The 17,839-nt window shown below is 46.9% G+C and overlaps 1 protein-coding gene across 1 annotated transcript in view; it reads right to left on the bottom strand.

Moving 5' to 3' along the window:
* Positions 1-8,789: 8,789 nt before the first annotated feature.
* Fam155b (family with sequence similarity 155 member B) overlaps positions 8,790-17,839 on the bottom strand; it is a 28,861-nt gene continuing 19,811 nt past the window's right edge. The window contains exons 2-3 of the mRNA XM_005081157.4: positions 12,027-12,198; positions 8,790-11,654 (exon numbers count right to left, since the gene is read on the bottom strand). Coding sequence (XP_005081214.2) covers positions 11,269-11,654; positions 12,027-12,198 — 558 coding nt within the window. The 3' untranslated portion in view covers positions 8,790-11,268. The remainder of the gene's footprint in view (positions 11,655-12,026; positions 12,199-17,839) is intronic.

Below are 17,839 nucleotides of genomic sequence, written 5' to 3'. Positions count from 1 at the left end.
CAGAGGTATACACGTGTAAGCATATCTTATTAGAGATTGCTTGTGCCACGTTTTAAAGTCAACTTTGAGGTGGCAGGGCAGAGTGCTCTGGAATGTTATGTCCTCATTTTGCTGCCCTTTACCAGTTTTGATGCTCTCCCAGATCTTTTGTCTTCTGAAGCTAAATGGCTTTCTGGAACATTACGGAAAAAGGAAGCCAAAAACATCAGATTGGCCTGGTACAGGAGGTCTCTTGAGATGTACCCACTAACTAGCAATTCCCATTTTGTGACAGTTTTTTTGCTCCTTGAATCACTTGAAGCAGTGGCCAGAGATGGCAGACTACGTTTAGAAGCCAGGCAGATAATGAATATCCAGGAAGTCAGCTTCATGTAGGATGACAGATGGCATCTGACACCTAGCTTCAGCGAGGGACCAAAGGGGAAGGTGTGACAGTGGAGCTGACTTCCAGAGCAGACTCAGTTCTAGCTGCCAGCACTGCCATCTATTAATGGAGAAGTCAGAAATTTGGCTTTAAACGAATTCTCCCCAGCATGTACAGAAAAATAATAGAAAAAGCACTTTCTATGTGGCAGGCACTGTTCAAGAGTTTGTACATAGGCTCCACCCCTAACTAAGAAGCCCACAAATAATTGGTCAACATAAAATGAACTCCAATTGAGGCATATTTTTGTCTTATTGTCTTTTTTGGTTTTTTGAGACAGGGTTTCTCTGTGTAGCATTGGAGACTGTCCTGGAACTCACTCTGTAGACTAGGCTGGCCTCAAACTCACAGAAATCCACCTGCCTCTGCCTCCTGAGTGCTGGCATTAAAGGGGTGCACAACCAACACCCAGCCATTTTTGTTTTATTTTATTTTAATTTTTGTGGGGAGAGAGAGAGGGGAGGGACATAAAGTTGGGTGGCAGGGAGGATCTGTGAGGAGTTGGGAGAAACATGATCCAAATATATAATAATGTTGATTGTAACTCAGGGAGATAAGATTACTGTTGTTTATCTCCATATTACAGATGAACTAGAGAAAGCTCAGATAATTTAAGTAACCTCCCCAGAACCACACAGATCAAGTAGCAGTCTAGATACAACCCTAGGCTATACTCTTAATCATTATACTATACAGCCACTTACTGCAGATCCCTAACTGTAACATGAGTACTACAGAGATGAACACTACCAAGCCAAACTAAATGTTGCTGGAAGCTTCCTGGATAGATTTCTACTCTACTCTGGAATGAGGCTAGATGTCAGTGATGGTCCTACAAACCTCAACACTGGCCAAGTTTACTTGTTAGCATTCCTTCCAAGGCAAGATCTAGCTCAGGAGCAAACCTTTTACCTGGCTGTAGTCATACTGCCTACTGTTTCCATTGCTCTTGGGAACTAGATGAGGATGCAGAGCTGGGTCACTTGGCCTAACTTTGGGACCATAAGAGGCCTCAAGCCTCAATACTAGAGGTAGAAAGATGTTGACAATTGGAGTTACTTTCTCATTCTGGTCCTCCTCCTACTTCTCTTCTTCTTTGTTTTTGCTGGGGATGGACCCCAGGGCTTTGAACATGCTTGGCAAGTGCACTCCCACTCAGCTACATCCTTAGCCCTTGGGTTTGGGGGAGAGCATTTTGCCAGGTAGCCCATTCTGGCATGAACCTCTCTAGTAACCCAGGCTGACCTCAAATTTGCAGTTATCCTCCTGCCTCCCAAGTACTTGGATTAGAGGCATGTACCACCATGCCTGGCTAGTTCTGACTCTGGTTTGTTGGCTTGTTTGTTTGGAGTGGGTGGATCTTTGGTGTCTGTCAGTCTGTTTTCTCACCTGTAATCCCCAAATAGTAATCTATCCTGCACAGGCTTATTGTGAGGATCAGCGGGGACACTGTGTGTACATGAACAGTACAAATAGGATATTCTTAGCAGTAGAGCTTGTTTATAGACAAGATGTCATTTCCCAGGGAAAGCTACCCAGAAATGGAACCAGGCATGATGAGCTGTCTTCTTCTGTCATCACATCCTTCCCAGAGCTCTATCTTTGATTCCAAGCTCTTTCATCCACCAGGCCACATCTATGGCTATATCTGATCATGGGCACTGGTCTCTGGAATTCAAGGCTTGGGGCATTTTGAAATTTACCATAAGTGCTTGAACAAATATCTCATTGTCATTATTTGTTCACTCTCAGTTTTTAAATTTTTTTTTGTTTTTTTTGAGACAGGGTTTCTCTGTGTAGCTTTGGAGCCTATCCTGGAACTCGCTCTGTAGACCAGGCTGGCCTGGAACTCACAGAGATCCACCTGCCTCTGCCTCCCAAGTGCTGGGATTAAAGGCATGGGCCACCAATGTCCGGCTTAGTTTTTGAATTTTTATTACATGTATTTATTTGTGTGTGTGCTTACATGGACACACAGGTTCCACAATGCATATGTGCAATGTTTTGCTTATTCACCACGTGGATCCTAGTCAAACTCAGGTCTCCAGGTTTGGTGGGAAATGCCTTTACCCTCTGAGCTACCTCAAGGACTCCACTTTTAAGTTTTTTCATATTAACTTATAGTTAATATGTTCAACAAGGTAAAGCATACACAGAGAGAGAGAGAGACACACACACACACACACAGAGAGAGAGAGAGAGAGAGAGAGAGAGAGAGAGAGAGAGAGAGAGAGAGAGAGAGAAAGAGAAAGAGAGAGAGAGAGAGGATATATCTTTTCTTCAACCTGTTGAAAGTGAGGCTCAACATTGTGGAGAAACTTGATCATGCATGTCATCAGCAACTTTGTGATGAGATCAGTGTGTGCCTGCTGAGAATGAACCTCCAGTAAGCACTAGGAAGGTCCTCAGGGGAAAATGTTGAAGGGTCAAAGTAAGGAAGTCGAGCAGTTCAGGTGAATAGGAGAGGACAACACAAAGAATGTAGATGTTCTCCGGTGCTCTGGGAAGGCAGGCACATGGTCTCCAGTCTTGTCACAATGTACTCCTGAGAGAAGACTGTTAACAGATGCCTCTGAAATCCTGCACAGAGTTCCCACTGAGTCTCCCACTGTTCTAGTCCTACTCAGGGCAGGCCACCAAAGTAGGCCTTTGAGTATATGAGTGGAAGCCTACTGACCAAAATGGTGTGGTCAGTGTGTGGAAGGGGGGTGTGTGTGGGGGAGGGTTGAATGTCAGCTTTTGCTTTTTCCAACCAGTGGGAACCATTACAGGCGCAGGAAGCCAGTCCAAAGCTCTAGAAGGCTCCTGGCCCTGTGCCAGGGCGTCTTTTCTTCAAGGGCAGGAGGCTGGATGTAGGTGTGCAAAGAATGAGTATCTGGGAACAAAATAGCAGACATAATGATGGATCCCTAGGAGAGAGGAGAGAGGGAGAGGGGATGAGAGGAAGGAGGCAAGGCAAACGGGGGAGGGGGCGGGAGGCAAGAGACAAGATGGGAGGAAGGGCGAGAGGGAGGGAGGGAAAGGGAAAGACACACAGAAAGAAACAGAGACAGACAGACATCCAGACACCATCTGGATCATGTGATGGGAGAGTGGAAGGCGCCAAAGGAATCCCAGATGATGACTGACTGGCTTCTTGTTGTAATCGCCAAGGGGAAAGGCAAGTTATTAACACAGTGAATTGGCCCCTTAGTGGTTCTCTTCCTTCTGCACCAAAAGGCTGCTCATGCTGCCCAGCACAACTTAGCATTCCAGCCTGGCTGGACAGGGCGGCCAGTTCCCAGACTGTGGTTGAAGCTCTGAGGCGCTGAGCTGCAGTGCATGACATGGGTTCCGGGAGGCCCTGGCCTTCAGGGGCCTCGAGGCCTGTGCTCCTGCCCAGCCTCCTGCGCCCCGCCCATGACCCAGCCTCAGCCTGCCTTTGGCTTGACAGGGCTGAGGGAAAGCCAAGGCCGCCAGAGGCGGAGGAAAGCCGGCAATCGAGGGTCTGGGTGCGGATGAAGGCGGGAAACGGCCCAGACATGAGGAAAGCACGAAGAAGGAAAAAGAGGCCAACGAGGGAAGGCCGGCAGGGCGGGCTGCAGTGGACCCCCGCGCCTGGGCCTTGTTTAGCGGCTGCGCCTCTGCCTCCTTGGCGCCTCCCGCCCGGGTAGGAGGAGCCACAGCGCCACCCAGCGGCCGGTGTCCGGGAAAGGCAGTTAGGGCTTTTCCGTTGCCCCGGAAGAGCTGAGAGCTGGGTGGTGCACAGCCTGGGAGAAGCATCTGGAGGAAAGCTGGTGCAAAGGCCGGATAATTTGTGATCGATGAGCTTTCTAAACCGGACCCTCCGTTCACTTCCTCCACCAATCCATCCAGGACGTGACACTACTTGAATCCTGCTTCAGGTCAGCTGATAATATTCTTCTCAAGCTCAACAATCTTCCATGGCTCCCAATGGGCCACGATGTGAAGGCAGCCCAGATTTCCTTACCTTCAAGGCCTTCCATGTTTTTACCTTAGTCAATCTTTCAAGCTCATCTCTTGCTATGGACTCTGCACATACTAAACCACTCTCTCTTACTCAAATGAACTACCTTTACCACCTCCGCCTTCATTCATTCTGTGGATATTGACTAAAGCACTACAAAAATGACAAAAAGGTCCTTGTCTGCCTTAGAGCTTCCATTCAAGGGCAGAGACAACAAACAAGATGTAAAAACCAACGAAGTGCATGTAAACCCCATTGTTCCATGTCCACTTACCATTTAAAACAGTTGCAGTCTAGATGGTGTAAGAAGCAGGGTGGCATGTTAGAGTTTTGAGACAAGAAGGGCACTACTATACAATGAGTAGTCAAGAGAAACCCTCTGAGAAATTGACATGTGAGCTGAAACCTGACAATGAAGAGTCGGCCTTGCAAAACTCTGGGGAAGAATATTTGAGGCTGAGGAACTGCAAAAATAAGCTAAGCATAGCAAAGGGAAAGAAGATAGGTAGGGTGACCAGAAGTGAGGAGGAGGGAGTGTAAGTCAGGTTGCTTCTGACTGTGTAGAGTTTGGCGAGCCACGGAAAGGAGTTCAGATTTTATTCTGTGTGTGCTGTGAAACAAGGAGACTGGTTATCAGGAACATATGAGGTGGTTTTCATCTTTAGAAGATTGCTGCAGGAAGGGTACACCCTCGGAAACTTTGACAATTTCCTCACACCCCCTTAGCACTTGATGTCAGTTATGCTGTGGGTCTGTGCCATTCTGACTGGGTTAGGACGAAGTCTCAGAGTTGTTTTTATTTTCACTTCTATATTTGCTTAGGATGATGAACAGTTTTTGAGATATTTTTGGATGTATTTTTTTCTTTTGAGAGCTCTCTGTTCAGATCCCAGGTCTGTTTTTTGAATGGGTCATTTGTGAGGCATCTTTGACTCTGGTCTGAGTCACTAGTGGCCTGAACTAGATGACACCAATGGGCACAGAAGACATTTTCAGAATCTACAGGCATTTCAAGAAATTTCTGTTCAGGGTTTTTTCCCTATACAAGCCAGGAGCTCTTGAGGGAAGATACCATGTTTGAGTAACCTGTTGACACTCATCCTTTACTCCAAAGCAGTTAGCCTCATGGCATTCAGTAGTAAGTGAATAGATTTGTGTAACCTGCCACACTGCTGATGATATAACATAGTAGCAGTAGGACAGAACTTTGAATCTGTGGCCACGATGGACTTCTGCATTTTCTTTTTTTAATTCCCCAGTGTCTTCTGTGCTAGTAACTGGACCTAAGACCTTCATTTATGTTACTTTGAGTTGTTCTTTAACTATTTAACATCGAATCCCATCCATTTGTCTTAGAGACCAAACCCAAAAGGAGAAAAGGACTCTATGAATGTTGGGTTCAAAGTCAAAGTCAGCATAGAATAAAATGGTCACTATTTTGAGTCTCACATAATCTCCTCTTTCTGCTCATCCCAACTGTTTATCTGCATCCACTATGCTAAGATCATCTTTAGTCTCTCATTAATTGTTGTATTGCACTGTATAGCAGAGTGCAAGTGACTCTTGGGATGAAATTGCAAGTCTTAAAGACAATGTAAGATTTCATGAGATCAATGAAAATGATATTGGAGACCATCTATAATGTCTCATCAAATACTTGCTAAATGAAGATTTGGCAGAGATAGACTAGTTAGCTTCCACTGGCAAATTGACCTGGGTAATGGCAGGATTGAGGTTTCAAAGAGAACAACTCAACTCTCAACAGAATTGAGGATGTCCTTTGGATAATTGAGGAAGCTCTCTAATTTTAGAAAAACAAAACTTTGCTAATGACTGTGCCACAAAAGTTGACATTATTCTCCCATGCACTTTGGTCTAGAAAATTGCATTACACTGCAATGTTTGAGTCACTTTTTTGTTCAGTCTAAGAATTAGTACACATTTTCAATTATTTATACATTTTAAATAAGAAATTAAGATATTTCAAACTTCATTTCTCAGGTGAAAGTCCCAGTCAAGACTTTCCCTTTTCTATGACTACCATGAAATGTCAGTCCCATCCCCACTTCAAGAGGCTTCATTTTGGCCTTTTTCTAGCACCACTCATCCTGAGATAACAAGGACTTCATGGAGCTGCATGAACATCCCTTCTTTGATGATGTTCAGGCTGGGCTGCACATTAGAACCACTTGTGGAGTTTGATAAACAGTGCTGAAATGGGGACCCTCACTACACGCTAATTAGACTTTTTGCTGGTGGGGCCTGTGCTAATACTCTCCAGGTGAGCATGACGCATGACCAGGGTTTCAGGTCACTGAAGTCCTCCCTGCTCCATGCCTTCATGTTGTGCTAAGAGATGGAGGTTGGATGTAGTTGCACTGACCAGCGGGAGAATTTCAGGGTCTGGATCTGGGTCTGGATAGAGGGGTACACATAAGGAGGTTGCTGCAGGCTGATGATCTAGCTTGTTTCAGGTAGCTTGTAGAGCTATTTGTTTGCCACAGCCATTATACCCTTAGACGCATATTCCCTACCCCTTGACTTTTCGTGGGTAGTAGTTTATGGAGAGTCCATCTCTCTGTCCTATGCCTAAGGCCAATAGAGCCTTGGACATGTGTTTGGCCGATGTTATAGTGAGCATATTACAATTTAATTTACAAAATTATGTTGTGTGTCTAGAATGCATCCATCCTGCTATACTGCCAGCATCCAGCACAGTTGGCATATTGTAATTGCTCCATAGGTATATTTTGAATGAATGAATAAGCTGAATGCAGGCAGGATGTGATAAGTACCATGATAAAAGTACAAAGCATTATCAAAGTACAGGGAGAGTTTATTTCCTGCTGGAGAAAAGAAGGGATGTAGAAGTGTTTGCGGCAGAGAGGATATTTAAGCTGGATTTTGACATCGGGAAGGCAGTGATGGGGGAGAAGACATTCCAGAAGGAAGAAACAGACGAGAACAAAGGGCAGAAGAGAAGGTGTAGGGCTCATTCCAGGAACGACCAGCTGGAAATAAGCTAAGACCTGAGTTACAGCAGCATTATGGTACACTAGTAGGATAGGGTCAGAAAACAAAGAGCCTTGGATGTCATGTTCAGAATTTTCCCTTCATTCTACAGGCATTGAGGAGCCATCTGATATTTTTGATGTTGTATGTGTGTACACATGTGTATGTGTGGTTGGTGTTTTGGAGTCATGCAGTATATCAGCTTTAGGAAGATTAGCTGTGTCCTTTAGGAAACTCAAACATGCTAGTTATTATTATTATTATTATTATTATTTTATGCGTATGAGAGGGCTGCTTTCATGTATGTATATGCACCACATGCCTATACCTGGTGTCCACAGATGCCATAAGAGGATGCTAGGTGTTCTGAACTGGAATTATAGATGGTTGTGAGTCACTATGCGGGTGTTGAGAACTGAACCAGTCCCCTCCTGGTCAGTGTTCTTACTCACTGAGCCATCTCTCCAGCCTCTCCAGCCACAAACGTGGCCATTATATCGAATTCCCCCACAGAACCTAGAACTGTGCTTAGTAGAAGATTGACTGGAGCCAGAGTAATTGAACAAGAGATTAGCTGGACAATAGTTAGGCTATTATCACAGTCCAAGGATCTGAAATGGGCTAGTGGGATTCAAGGTGGAAATGAGAAGGGCTTGATAGGTAGTACAGCGATGACAGGATTTGAGATGGAGCTGTTATGTGAAGTGATTATGTACATCACCCTATTCTCACAATAAGGCTGTGTGTCAACTTTTCATATCCAGTCTGGTTTCAAAGGCCATCACTAAGTGTCATGCTCTGTCGCTTTGAAGGAAATTAGGGGTGGGGCTTATGTTTCCTTGCAGAGTAATCTGGAAGCTCAGTCTAATGCTCTCCTTTCCTCCATTCTTATGAAAGAGGCTTGGTGACACAGGCCCTTGCACAGCTCCTTCAGCAGCAATTCCTGAGTAGTTCTTGCTTTTGCAATGGGAAGATGAACCTGGTGCTGTGCCCATAGGTGGGGTGGTTGATTAGCTTTTAGGAATCCTGGCTTCCCTTGCATTCAGAATAAAGACTGGTCACATGCCTCACGTTCCCACAGTAAAACCCTGGACTTGAGCTTTGGCCTTCACATATGCTCTTCACACATGTTCTTACCACTCCAAGCTGAGCCTGCACTTTTCCTCAGCTTTGACCTTCATGTTAACAGCTACTGGCTGAACCACTGACAGTGGATGGCTTCATGATTTCCTTGTCTAGAATGGTACACTACAAAGTTTGCCCCCTCTGAGATTTGAACTAACAAAAGTGTTGGCATCTTCCAGGCCATTGTCCTCCTCAGACATTAGACTGTTTCCTAGAGCAGCATGTTTGATTCTACAGAGTAAATTCACGAAGGGAGAGTTATCAAGTTTTACCATTTATTTATTTAAGGGGTTAAACAAGAGCAGACAGCTCCCTGCCCCACAGTGCAACAAAACAGAAAGCAGTACACACAGACACTCTCACTGAAACACAGAGGCAGGTAAAGTAGAGGGCAGAGACAACTGAACCATAGCCAGGGAAAGGAGTAAGGGTTAGGAGACTACTAGGGAACCAGCTTGGAGACTCAGTTACAGGAACTAGTGCAAGAAAGTCCTACTCATGAAGCACAGTGTAGAAAATGGCATAAGAAAGCTGCCCGGCTCTGCTTCCGGTGACAGAAGGCAGGGGCAGCTGGGGAGGTGGTGAAGATCGGGAGTTAGGGAGATGGGGACAGTCAAATGACTTTGAGGTGGAGTGTGGTGCCCCTTTCCCCTGCCACTGGGCAAGGCCTTGGGCTGGTCTGAGCCAGGGGTCTCCAGGGCACTTGGTGAGGGCGAAGAGAGGATGGGAGTCTCCAAGGGTCCATTCCCTGGGACCATATTGTCCCCCTTTGCTGCCCAGTCCTTTCCCCTCCTGAGGATGCAGGAGTTAGAAGGCAGTACTGGGGTCTCTCTGGAGCGCAAGCCCCCACCTTTTGCTTATACATAAGCACATCTGGGAAGGGTCCAGCACCTCTTACCCTCCCCAGCTGAAAAGAGCACTCTAGGGATGGGGTATGTGGCCAGGCCCAAAGTGCTGAGGGCCAAAAGATGGAGGACACAGGGTCCAGGCAGAGGACAGGCTGTGAGATATGAGTAAACTGGCAGAGAAGGGCTTCATAGGCTCATAAAGCTGATTGGGTCCCAAACATGGTCCTTGAATGAAGGAACCTTTATCTACTAGGGGGGTTTCCATCCATCCTAAAGATTCAACTCCTCCTTCCCTTACCTTCACCTGTTTCTCTGTAATGCTGCTCCAGGTTTGTCATCCTTTATTCATCCTCTTGATCTTAAAGCCCCTGGCCTGTCTGTTCCACAAAGAATCTGGCTCCTGTTCTTGTCAACTTTCATTGGCTTTTAGATTCCCAGGCAATGTGTCCTCCAAACAGGAGGGGAAACACCCCAGCAGATCAGTGCAAGGCCAAAGGCTCTCAAGCCTCATCTCTCATTGGTTCCTCTAGACTGACTAAACAAGTTTCTCAGCCAAGGGTTAGCAGCAGCACATTATCTCCAGGAAGAGTCTTTTTGCCGGTCTCTGAACTTTGTCCAGCAAGGGTAAGGAGTGGCTAGAGAAAGGGACCCACTAAAGGGTGAGGAGGAGTCTAGCTGTCCCTCAGTGGGACAATAGGCCACAAAGTCAGGGATGGGAAGGGATGAATACTCTTTGGTAGGCTGGGGATGGACACAGGTTGGGGTAGGGGAGGCTCATCTCTGGAGAGCTCTGGGGCAGCAAACACCACCAGGCTCTCCTTCATGGAGGCCTGGGCTAGGACAAGATGGGGGAGTGTGGGGGACCCAGGCCAGGCCTGACGCACTTGGGCTCAAGTCCCTCCTCCCTATGGAGATTGGAAATGAAAGGTCTGTGGCCACAAGGCCAAGATTTCCAGGGCAAGAGCAGCCCTAGGGAGTGTGTGCACCTTCTGTAAGATATGGCCCTCCAGACAGCGGCAGTCCAACCATGTGCCCTCAGCCTTCTAGGTTTTGGCTCCCGGGCTTTTCCCCCAGGGGTCTCCTTATGCACCTCATTCTGATTTGGGGGGCCGTTCTTGAGCCTGTCTCAACATTAATCACCCACCTCCCCAAAGCCAGGCATCAGTAGTCCACCCATCTATCTCCTCAGGCCCTCTGTCCACCTCTCCCCTTTCTTCTTCCCTTCCGTATCTTCCTTCTCTTTCACTACCCGTTCCATATCCAGTTCCAATCTCTCATTGCCTAGGGTGGTGGGAGCAGCTGAACTGGGGCACTTTGCTAGCTTCAGCCCTGTGGGCCTCATGCCCCAGCTTCACCTGTGCCGGCCCCACACTCAGGGTGTGCTGAATTGGCAGGAGGGCAACCGCACTGTCTGCCGTCACCTGTAGGGGTGTGGGCAGGAGGGAATTAAGGATCTTGGCAACAAAAGGAATGTGGAGGGGGGAGGTCTACTCCCCTCGGTGCCCCCAACATTCCCTGCAGGGCTGAGAAGGAGGCTGGGTAAGCAGCCTCCTTCCCTGGGGTCAGGGCTCTTGGCAGGAGTGGGCAATTCCAGTCCCTACTCCCCTCCCTTTTTACTAAGCCCCATGGATTGGGCTTGGGAGGGGACCCCTGCTGCTCCTGCTTTTTTCTCCTGGGTGAGTTTTGCAGCTCCTTGCAGGCCCTCTGGCCATTCTGTTGGAGCTGCTTTTAGGGAAGGGGTAGATTGGGGGTAATATCGGATCCCCCAATTCTCCCCCACCTCCATCTGGTCCCACACATCCCATGGGAGGTGCTCCATCCCCCCCCCACACCTGGAGCAGGGCTGGAGCTGATGTCAGTGTGTGGTGGAGGTTTGTCCTCCCTCCCTGTTGTCACTCTTCCTGTGTCAAGCCCTCCTCTAGGGCAGGCAGTGTCTCCAGCCCCAGTCCCCCACCCCCCTGGCTGCTGGAGAAGGACACTACGGTATGGAGGAGCATGAGAACAAGAACACAGAGCCGGATCCTGCTGGGACTGAGGCAGGAGCCCCCAGAGACCGGCAGCAGGGAGGGCTTGCTGCTGACACGGCTCGGGGGTTCATGGCGGGGGTGGTAGTGGTGATACTGTTGGTGGTAGTGGTGGAAATAGGAATGGTGGAATTGCTGGTGGTGGGTTTGGGGGGGCTCAGATTCCTTGAACTTCTTCTTCTCCGACTCACAGGACACCCACTGCACATCACAGCACTTGGTTTCCGGCCGCTTTGGTGAAGTATCCAGCAACCCTGCCAAGGGATAAGGAAGGGGTGTGTGTGTTGTGAGTGCTTAGGGGGCCGATGGCTCTGCCCTATATGGAAAAGGGATGTTTAACACTGAGACTCAGGTAGTCCTACTCAAGAAACCCTCCCTGCCAGCCCTCTCATCTTCCCTTCTAAGTTCCCTTCTTCCAGCGACTAATCAGTTTCTCCAGAATGACTCGTGGCTCAGCATATTCTGTGTAGATATGGCCACTCTGGTCTTTTTGTCCTGTTCCATTTGGCCCTATCTCAAACTGGGGACCTGTTGCCCACTCCTCTTAGCACTCTCCGTGCCACTAGCCTGACTCCCCTTGACCCCCACCACTTTCACCCCCCTCTTCCCCAGTGTCCTGATTTTACCTGCACAGATAAAGCCAGGGAGGCCTCCATACACCATTTCTTCATTGTCAGGGAGGATAAAGGGGCACAGGGTCTGCACCTCCAGACAGTACTGCTTGCAGGGCACCCAGTGCTGGCATTCGTGTTGGGTCACACTGAAGTATTCTGAGCACAACCAGGCCTTGTAGACAGCCTGTGGAGGAAAGGAAACATTATCAGTCCTTGTGGCATGTGGGGGAGGGGTTCTTGTGTCTCTCTATGGGGCTAAGCCACCCTAACCCCAGAGTTTGGAAGAGGCCTTGTTGGAAGTGTCTACATCTTACCCTAAGATGTTCCTTCTCAAAGCCAGGGCTCCCAACACACCATCATCGAAGATTTAGAACTGTTAGCCAAAACCACAAAACTAACCCTACATCACAATACAAGGAACATTACCAATCATCTCATTCAACTCAATCATTTTACACTTGGTTCAAAGAAGCGTTTTGACTCCTCTAAGGTTACCTATAAGTAATGAGGCCAATCTCAGTTCCTTTGCTGATGGTGTTAAGCTTCTAAATTCAAGAGAGAGATGAGAATAATTCATGCTCGACATCATTGGACTATTATGGATTAAATAGTATGGTGCATATGAAAATGTTTTATAAAAAGGGCAATACAAATGTGAGGGGTTATTTTTAATAAAAACTGGAATCTGCCTTACCAGGCACACATGTGTCTTTGAGCTTTACTTAATCCAGGCTCTGTCTTGTTGGCTGCAGCCCTGGTTTGAATCAGGCATTTCAGACACTGATCCATCGCTTTTGGAATCTTTCTTTGCGGTTTTGCTCCATCAATGTGCTTTCTTCCCTTCATCTAGTCCACCCCATCCCAGGCACTGGTTCTAGTGAGAAAGTGCCCCTGCTGCATAATATGCCTCTCTTCAAGTCTATGGTTTCTCAGAAAAACTTGAGGCACTTGGGGACATATAATTCTTTGTCTTGGGGGTTGTGGTGTGCATTGTAGGGTACTGAGTAGCACCCCTGGCCTCTACACATTAGATACCATTAGCAATGTCTCCTCTCAAACAATGTCCCCAGCCTTAGTCAAATGTCTCCAGGAGAGGGGGAGCCAAAACCACACCTTTTTGAAAGCCATCATAATCTCTCACCTGGGTGACAGATGCCTCCCACCTCCACTTCTGCTTGTTCCAATTTACTGCATGAGAATAAGAGTGGAATCAAGCTGCTATCAAATTATGTTACTCCGGAACTTCAGTCCTTTAGATGCATTTAGACTAAAAGCCTAATGTCTAAGCACAGACTTCAAAGCCCTGCACACCTCTGCCACCTCTCTCCAACCTCATTTTCTATCTCTCTTCAAGCCCATCTTGATACACAAAACAGGTTTATTTCTTTTTTCTTGAACGTGCCCTACTTCTTTCTGTCTCTGGGCTTGGCACATGTGATCTCCTGGCTTGGAATGTTCTTCACCCCATCTTTTTATACATGAGTCCTTTACCTCTTTCGGGGCTCTGATTAAATATCACTTCTGCTAAGAGTGCCTCTTTCTCTACTCTCATCAGAGGACACTGTCTTAATTATTCTTAACTGTTTCTTCACCAGAGATACTACTTTGTCAGCACCCTTGTTTCAGTTTCTGTCAACTCCACTAAACTGTCAGCTACATATAAGATCATGAGCTTCTTTACTAGCCATTGTGCATTCAGCACAATATAATTTTCAAAATCTTATGACTGAAGGATAAGTAAATGAGAGCAGGTCCTTTCTCTCAAGAAAATTCCAATTTCATAAGTACACACACCTCATAATCCGTGAAATATGATTTATTACACAACAACGGTTGAATTATGGTTCATTGTGGCTAAGATAATAGTAAACTGGGAACAATTTCAATGAGGAGATAGCAATTGAGACTGGGCGATATGAATGTGGTTCAATTAGTAGAGTCTTTGGTAGCACGCACAAAGCTTTTGGTTCAGTCCTTAGCATGCCATCAACTAGGTGCAGTACATTCTTGTAACTCCAGCCTGTATTCAATCCCTAGAACAGTTTAAACTGGATGTGGTAGTGTGTTTATAATCCTCACATTTGGGAGGTGGAGGCAGAAGGATCAAGAGTTCAAGGTCATCTTTGTTTACATAGTGAGTTTAAGACCAGCCAGAGATACATGAGCGCCTGTCTCAAAAATAGAGCCAAAATTAGTCTCAAAGAAGGACTTTTACAAATAGGATGTGACAATGAGGCAACAGTTTAAGCAAAGATATAGAGATGAATGGGTATACGTGGACTAACAGAAGCGATTAGACCAGGAAAGGAAAAGCAGAAGTGAGGCAGAAAAGAAAGTAAAATCTCAAGAGCCAAGGACCTCAGCACCTAAGAACTCCCTCCCCCTTCTGGGCCCCTAAGTGCCAAGATGTATTTCTGTCCAGCCACCGCCCCACTCTAGCAGCCTGGACCAAGAGCCCACCCCACTTTCTCCCCAAAGGTGTAATCAGCTTCCTGCTCTGTGCTCATCAGTGGAGCTGGGGCTCAGAGGGCCCTGTGAGAGTCTCCCTCGTTCTTCCAGTCCAGTGCTCCTGCTTTTAGATGAGGAGTTCCAGTGACGTTTCTGCTCTCCTCACAGGCATTTGCAATTAGCTCAGTAACAAACTATAGAGTCTGGGCACTCCCTTCATCTGAGAAGTGGGGGAGGGAGAAGGGATGGCCTAACAGTGGTAGTATGGCCTTTCTCCTTAATTAGCCGACCCCCCTTCAGTCCTCACACCCCCAGTTGGAGTCACCATGGCAACAAGTGGGTGAGCAGATTGCCTGGGGAGGACACCAGGCCTGTGGGTGGTGAGGCAGGAACAGGCAAGAAGCTAATGAGGGGAATAGAAGTAGAAGAGCCACAGTGAGCTCAGAGGTAATCTAATTCTTAGGCCCCACAGCTGGCCAGCTGAGCCACTGCTGGACCATATGTTTTAAGGTAGCCTGGGACATGTCTCAGGTGATAGGCTGTCTCACAATGCTACCACCTGGCAATAAGCCCACCTTAGACTCTGAAACCCTGTTCCCAAGATCATCCTATATACCTTGTCCTGTCTCATCAGTGTAATTGATGCCTGTTCCAGTTGGCTGTGACAGGTGGCGTGGGCACGCCTCTGGAAGAATAGGAAAGGGATAGAAGGGCTTTCTGAGGTGAGCATTGTAGGAAGAGGAGGAAGTATCTTAGAACCAGGTAAAGAATGTTGAGAGATCTGTAGAGGCCTTTTGCTCTCAGATTCTTAACTCTGACTGTATACCAAGACCACTAAGGAATACACACACACACACACACACACACACACACACACACACACACACACACACACACACACACACCCTACCTGCCTGGTTCAGACCAACAAAGTCAGAATCCCTGCAGGCAGAACCCCACATATCTGTAATTGGAAAATGTCCTTAGGCAATTTTCATCATGCAGCCAGGGTTGAGAAAGTTAGTCAGTTTTTACCATTATATAGATGGAGAAACTAAGGTCTAAAAGGGGGAAAAACTTGAGTATAATCACATAAAATCATGGTAAAGAAAGTAACTGCAAACCTGGTTTTCTATTTCCAACTCCAGGAATCTTCCTTCCAGCTCCAGGAATCTTCCTACTGAAAAATCCTGTCAGCAACTGGATCCTCAACTAGGGTTCAGACACCAGGGGCCAGATATGAGAAGACAGCTGAGAAGAATAAGGTCTATTCTACAGTTTCAGAATCCTCAAACTCAAGCCATGTCAGAAAAGCCCTCTCCATTATGCCCTGTTCTCTGAGTGGAACATACTAGATCCTTGAGGGAGCAGGGATGGGGACTAGAAGGTGGTTAGGAAACCAGTGCTCTCCTTTCCCCACCTCAGTAGGGCCACCACAGGTCTCAATCAAGTTCTGGCTGCTATAGCCCAGTTGCTATGGGAACTGGGAGGGGAAGGAAACAGGGAATAACTAGAGGGAACACCAATTAACCCAAAAAGGAAGCTAGGAAGGCTGTCTCACCCCTCCTCCTAGCTGGGCAAAAGAACCACCCCTCAAACAGGAGGGGCAAGACAAAGGGGATCCCCCACCACTCCTGAGCTCTGCAATTGTCAGTTTAGTGAGGAGTGGAATGACCCAGCTAGCCTTACTCTCAGCTTATTGGCTTGTAGCCCTTTCCAGGATATTTTAGTTCTACGTTCCTCTAGAAAGAAACGGTTGACTTCATAGAAGGCTGTGTAATGCAAAGTCACACCTCAAAGTCAGGACTCGGGGCCAGAAGGTTTAGAGAGAGAAGCCATTGGCAGTTTCTAGATTTGGGGCCAGAAAGCCCTCCTAGGGGAAATTTTTAGTTATTTTCCAACCAGGAAGCAAGCAGTTTCCTTCCTGATTTCCAACTCACTTCTCTCCCTAGGGTTTGTTTCCCCCATCCAAATCTTCCCTATAGACCCTTTCTTCATGGCTGCTTATTTTCCTAATGTACCTGTGGGACCCCTGGCCAGAAGCTGCAGCTGAAGTGCTTGTAAAAGCAAACCAGCAAGGAGGGCTGAGCTTAGGACAAACTCTACAGTCTGCAACAGCGACAAGTGCAAGTTACAAACCTAACTCCAGTTTTTACCTGCAGGGAAACTGAGGTCCTTAGAAAGGGAATGACTGAGTTAGAGATGTGAGAGACATGCTGGCTAATAACTTGCCCTGCATCTACGAGCAAACCTCAAATTATGGGAGGGGCTCTACTGGGCAGGAGAAAAGCACTCCTTTTCTACTCTGGACTCCAAAGGAGTTGGATCAGAAGAGAGTAAGATCGGTGTCAGAACATGGATGTAATTCTGCAGTAGTCCGCTGGGATTGGTAAAGTCAAAATCAGATTAGAGGCATTACAGGGCAGATCCAGGTAATGACAGGGCTTTACTTAAGGGTCTATAAGAAACGTCTGTCCACCTTCTTAGTATGAGCAGTTATGAGTCATAGTGGCCTAGTCTGTCCTGAAGGAAAGGTGGTGGAGACAGCTGGAGAGGTGGGTGAGAGCCTAAAGCTAGTATAGTCCAGAGGGTCTTCATACGTCCAAGCCTCTTAGACCATCTGCTCCAAGGCTACATGTGTCCAGTCTGGCCAAGGGTGGACTAAGGGAGGAGTAGTATCTGTAATCTGGGGACAGTTCTGAAAGGGCCTAGATGAGTAGTGCCAATTAGATGAGTGATGACAAATTAGATGAGCAGAGGAGGAAAGTTCATAACTATTCCAGAACGGAAAGGACTGTGGGAGTCATAATTCCACCACATTATCCATCCCAATATCACACTAAAGTGCCATCCAGCTTCTAATTGTACACATTGTCATAGAAGGCTCTTTCTTTCATAGGGTAGTTCACAGCTTCAGAGAAGTCTGGTAATAAATGAAGTTCTTCCTTATTAGGAGCTGAAAGAAATGACTTTCTGTGACTTCACTCATGTATCTTACTAGCTCTTCTGGGGCCATATATAACATTCACAGTCCTTCTCCTCAGACACACTCTTAGGAATTTGTAAATTTCTCTGAATCTAGTCTCCTCATTCATTTGTTCATACAGTAAACACATCCTGAATACATGAGTTCCTGGCTCTATGATAGAAGTTACAGATAAAGGGGTTGAGTCAGATAAGATTTCTGTCTTGAGCAAGGGAAACAACCATGTGAATTAATTAGAATAAGCTTCTGTGTGAAGTCGCATGTACTTGACACCATGGTAGGATAAAGGTGTTGGGGGAAGTCCTGTGCATTTGTCAATAAAGTACTGTTGAGCCTATAGGAAACCTAGATAGGAGGGACTAGGAGTCCAGGAGAACTCTGGGAAGGAGAA

The sequence above is a fragment of the Mesocricetus auratus genome, unplaced genomic scaffold, assembly GCF_017639785.1.
Source record: "Mesocricetus auratus isolate SY011 unplaced genomic scaffold, BCM_Maur_2.0 Super-Scaffold_100003, whole genome shotgun sequence".
Taxonomy (NCBI): domain Eukaryota; kingdom Metazoa; phylum Chordata; class Mammalia; order Rodentia; family Cricetidae; genus Mesocricetus; species Mesocricetus auratus.
The sequence above is the reverse complement of the archived record's forward strand: the minus strand, read 5'-3'. Positions and strand labels throughout refer to the sequence as shown.